General features: G+C 34.3%; 1 protein-coding gene across 14 annotated transcripts; it reads left to right on the top strand.

Annotated features, from left to right (window-relative positions):
* LOC107639227 lies at positions 383–4932 on the top strand. 14 transcript variants are annotated; one of them, XR_001620029.2, is made up of 8 exons: positions 384–623; positions 729–836; positions 926–1025; positions 1155–1230; positions 2719–2879; positions 2945–3014; positions 3318–3617; positions 4338–4932. XR_001620029.2 is itself a non-coding variant. In XM_016342705.2 (8 exons), exons 5-8 carry the CDS (start codon positions 2996–2998, stop codon positions 4722–4724), a joined length of 369 nt encoding a protein of 122 aa, XP_016198191.1. In that variant the 5' UTR covers positions 389–623; positions 729–836; positions 926–1025; positions 1155–1230; positions 2719–2995; the 3' UTR covers positions 4725–4932. The 14 variants fall into 14 exon arrangements, 1 of the variants encoding a protein (XP_016198191.1); XR_001620032.2 differs by having other exon boundaries at positions 388–623; positions 3466–3617; XM_016342705.2 differs by having other exon boundaries at positions 389–623; positions 2719–3014; positions 3466–3617; positions 4338–4487; positions 4677–4932.

Genomic DNA, 5192 nt, shown 5'->3' with positions numbered 1-5192 from the left:
CGTATTTATCAACGTAAAAAATTGACGGCTATCTCTCCCGTCGATAATTTTCGACGGCTTGCTGTCGATATTTAAAAAAATAATTAAAAATAAAATAATAAAATCGACAGTTTGGTCGTCGATTTTTTAATGATACATTAAATCCATCTTTACTATCGTCATATTGTCGACAAACTAGGGGTTGAATATACTTTATTTTTAAAATCGACGGATATAGCGTCTATTTTAATATTTAAAATATCGACAACATTTTTGTCGATAAATTTAAACGGTCCAAATTGTTTTCTAAAATCAAATAAATGGTGTGAATTTAATGTATAAAATAGACGCTAAAGGCGTCGCTTTTTTTCAAATTAAAATCGACAAACTTGCCGTCGATTTTTATTGCTAAATACACCAACCCCACGCCCACTTCCCGCTCCAAGTTCAGAAACACAATTTTATCCTTTTCTGCATTCGAGCGTATCAGAATTCAGAAACACCAACCTTCATCACAGTTGCGCCGCCATCACTCTGTTTGCTCGCGCCGCCACTCTCGCTCCTCAGGTATCCCTTCAATTTCATTTGGAAATTCCTAAATTCCCCTTTATCTTCTCCACACCGATGACCCCTCTGCTCTTCAGGTATCCCCCAAACCTTAAATTCCCCTTTCCCCCTTCAATTTTCTCTTGTTTTTAGCTTCTGCTTCATGCTAATTCACTTCTCCTGTTCTGTTTTTTTCCAATTAGATCAGTGTGCCAGAAGGTTGTGATCTTATTGCTGTTGGAGCACTTGCTGTGGCATTTGGCACTTCTCAGGTAGCATTTGTGCATAGAGCTAATTTAACCTCTGGTCAGGTATGTCATACGTAGTTAATTTTTATTTATTTATTTGTTGGTTATGTTTATATCTCTTTGGAGTGGTTGAAAAGTTGATGAAATTGTAGGTGCTGGTGGTTTTGGGTGCAACAGGAGGTGTAGGGCTTGGCGGCTTGCAGCTGTTCAAATTGGAAAAGCGTGTGGTACCATTGTCATTGCTGTTGCTAGGTAGTACTAATTTGTTTCAATGCAAGGTTGAATATGACTGATATAATTGTTCTGCATTTGATTGGTATTTCCATTTACTAGGTATCCTTTGGAGTTGAATGTTTATTGTTTTGCATAACTCGGTTTTAGGGGAGCTGAAAAGGTGTAGATTTTGAAGACTCTTGGTGTTGATCATGTAATCCCTGCTAACATAGCTCTTGTTAAGGTATACTATATCATGAGTTAAGTCTTGATTGATCTAATTATACTAAAGAGCTTATCTATTATGGAACCTCTATATTTGCTTATCTATACTAAAGACACTCTGAGTCAATGAGTGGTTCAGAAAATTACATGCAAGTCTTTTTTCATAACATATTCAATTTTTAGTTATAACTAGCTTGTGCAGTGAATCAATTATTAGTAACAATGATAAGTCTTATCCTACAAAGCAAACTAATTACATGAATAAATGATGCAATTTGAACTCTACCATAAAAGAAACACACTACGAATACGTTAATGGCAATATCGCAGCTACACTCATGCTATAACTCTCTTTCGTTCTTCCTTTTTGCTGCCCAACCTTCTTTGATTTATTTGTTTTTGTTTTTCTTTTTCCTTTTCTATTTTCCCCCTAAAAATGAGATACCTTCAATTTAATGGTGCCATTATATGGTACCTCTATATTTGCTTATCTACCTTCAGGAAAGCTTGGCTTGAACTTTCTGTATTATAATTTTTTTTGTATATTAAGCTCAAACTTATTTTCTGCATTCACCTTTATTTTTCCTTATCTTTGCCATCAGTGGGATTTTATTTTTGCATCATGTATCATATTCCACATGAACATCTTTATTAGGGGTGAGGGAGGTATCCACTATTAACAGAAAAAACATTTCTCAAGACTAGATGTGGATGGACTTTAGACCAAGTGGATGAGTAATTTGGATGACTACAAACTTCACAAAATTAAGGTTAAACTAGGTAAGATCGATTAATAAATACCTTAAGATAATCTGGATATCGATCACAAACACCCCTAGGCCCTTGCACAAGCTCTGAAAAAGGGTTGATGTTAAAATAATATCTTCTTAAGTGTCAGATGACATGATGATTGGGTGGTCAGATGGATCATAAACCAACAGTCGAGTCAATACAATCACAACACTTCTTTTCTCAGATTCTTCTGATTCATAGTTTTTTTCTGCACTTATTGTTGAGACTTTGGTTGACACCTTTACAGAGATGATCATCGTGTTGTTCCTCTTTCAAAAAATCCTCATTCTTCTCACGCTGATGGAAATAAAATTACCTTAGCATGGTTAAATTCTGAAGAACTTTTGGAGTGTTTGATCATTTAACAAATAAGTGGTCTTCCTAAAGTATTCTTCTTTTGCTGTAAAGTATTAAAGCATTCTAATACGCCATATTTTTATAAAAATTAGTTTCGTAAATGTATTCTAACTCCCCACATTATTGAGTACATAACACATTCATGAAAGAAAGCACTTACCGGTTGACTGTTGTATGATAATGTGCCTTGGTGCAGTTTGTTTTGTGATCTAGCTTTTCTGTACTTTTGAGTCATAGGTTCCATATATTTGCTGTAGTTTAGTGGAAGTGGTTTTCATGCTCAAAACTCTGTCTTACTCTAACATTTTATGTTGATGAATATTGGTAATGGGTTATTTAGTTATCTTTTTGTATTTAGGCAGGGGATCCTCTTTATGTTCTGTTGTGCTGTTGGCTAGCGGCAGTTGGTGCTGGTCTTCTGAAAACTGAGGAGATTTTGGAAAGGGTGGCGAGGCTGCGATTCTTGAAGATTTTACAATGACTAATTTGTTGCCATAAACTAACGATAGTTAAATCCTGGTAATAATTTTTTTGGTTCTATTTTATTTTAATAGCTAATATATGTCTAAGTTCTGTGCTAGCAGAAAACAAGTTCGTAGTGGAAAGTGGAGCCAAAATTGTTTGTATATGCTACTATGAGCAGGAAAACAACTGGTTTGTCCTTGCTTCTTTCATATATTTTATTTTTCCATGCTTATTTCATCCTGGCAATGTAATGATTATGTTTTTCCATTTTTTCTTTTGAGCATACTTATGACTTTTCCTATATATCTTATATAATTGCAATTTTTTTATGTCATTTTGAAGTAAGCTTCTACCTTTATGTCATTTTGGGTTTCTCTTGTTTTTAATTTCAGTGAATGATCAACTAAGTTAGATGATTTAACTATTTTTGTCTCTGCTCAATGAAGTGTATTAATGGATCTGTGTTCTGTTTGTGCTTAATATTTTTAACAGTGGGATTCAATGAAGTGTATTGATGGATCTGTGTTCAATGAAGTGTATTGATGCATGTCAAACACTTTGCTACAAACCCCTGAGCTGTGTTAATTTGATTTGATAGCTTAGGGCTATAAATTTGACCATCCCAGTTACTGTTTTTCAGTGACTTTGTGTTTTGTGATCACAAAGAGAATGGCATCCACTAATGAGACTGAAAATCTGGGTGAGAGTGATACTGTGAAGAACCTTAAACATGTCGAGAGGAAGCTTCTCAGATGCAATGTTCCTGTTGATGAGCTTCCTGAAGTGCTCGATGTAATGTCTTCTCTTCCCTTTTCTTGAAATATCTATATATGTTTCTGTTTCTGGTTGGTTTTTGTGTCATGAGTTTTAATTTGTTTTCTTAATTGATCATGGATTCCTTGTTCAGCTGAATGATTGCTTGTTGATTGGAATTTTAGTTTCTGGTGTGAGTTCTTATTTTTGTTGTAATTATCTATGTCTTGCTCACAATTTGAACATTTTGTGTGTGAGTGTGTTTGGGAGTTCTAACATCCAAAGGATTAGTACATGCAAATTCTTAATAGTTTACAAAAGAAATTGAAAATCATCATTAGTATGATTGGTTTTTATTTAACTAGCATTTACCCTTAGGATTTGATGGGGTTAATCTGTAATGGGTTAACCCAAAGTGGGTGTTTTCTTCTTCCAAAATTATTTTTTGCATTTTTTTCTCATTATGAATAGAGGGAAACTTCTATCTTGGAAAACTCCTTTGGAGGTTCAATGTTTGACCTTTAAGATTTCAAATGACTCACTATGCACCGAAATGTAGATGCTTAATAGCAAAGGTTTAATTTATGCTAGTTGGAAAAACTAAGTGGATTCGAGTAATGATGCGAATTCGGAATATAGTCATTGATCACAATGATTTTTTCCCAAGTTCAGAACAAATTTAGACAATACTATCACAAAAAGTGTTCCGTTGCCATGTAAACTGATTTCATTATTGGTTTTTGGCTTTGTAACTTTCAGAATCTGGACTTGATACTATCAACAGTCAATCAATTACCAAGTGAGCCAATTCAGGAAGCACTTGTACCTTCCATGAAAGCATTGATTTCTGATGAACTTCTAAGGCACACCGATGAGGATGTTAATATTTCGGTTACATCTTGCATTTTGGTAATAAGGAAGCAATTTTCCATCATTCACACCCTCATCCTCCATTCATCTTTAACAAAATATTGCACCACAAATTTTGTTAAAACATTCTAGTGATTGGCTATGCAATTTAGCTAGCTAAATGCTTATTAGGTAAGTATCTAGGAAAACAAATTGGAACCAATGATTGATATTATTAAACTACTGTAGGGTATCCTATGGAGAAGGTATTGGGGCAGTGTCCCAGCAACTCTATAGTGTCCTTACAAGACTACAGATGGGTATTACAGAGGATGTGATGAATTGGACTGTTGAGCTGAGATAGGCACATAAAGAAATAGCTGGCACTGCATCTTCGCTGAAATCCCGTGCAAATCTCCAATCACTAGAACTAGTTCTTTTAAAATTTTGCTTTTGGATATGATTAGTTCTTGTGGATAGTCACTGGGGTGTGTGTATTGCTTTTAAAAAAAATATTTTTAGTGATTATAAGGGTATGTGTATCTTAAATAAACATCATGTGCATTTTGTTTGCATATCCATCTACCCACCACTGACAGACTCAAGAATATTAACCTTTCTGTAGTCTCAAATATGATGATCATTTATGACTCTTATTGTTTCTTTTACTTTATGCTATTTATCTAATAAACAGTTCACTGAAGCCATGAATAGAGTTTTTACAGCTGAATGCCATAAAATTAATAGCCAATCATTTTTTGAGCT

The sequence above is a fragment of the Arachis ipaensis genome, chromosome B04 (genome assembly GCF_000816755.2).
Source record: "Arachis ipaensis cultivar K30076 chromosome B04, Araip1.1, whole genome shotgun sequence".
Classification (NCBI taxonomy): Eukaryota; Viridiplantae; Streptophyta; class Magnoliopsida; order Fabales; family Fabaceae; genus Arachis; species Arachis ipaensis.
This window is presented reverse-complemented; position numbering and strand designations above follow the sequence as displayed.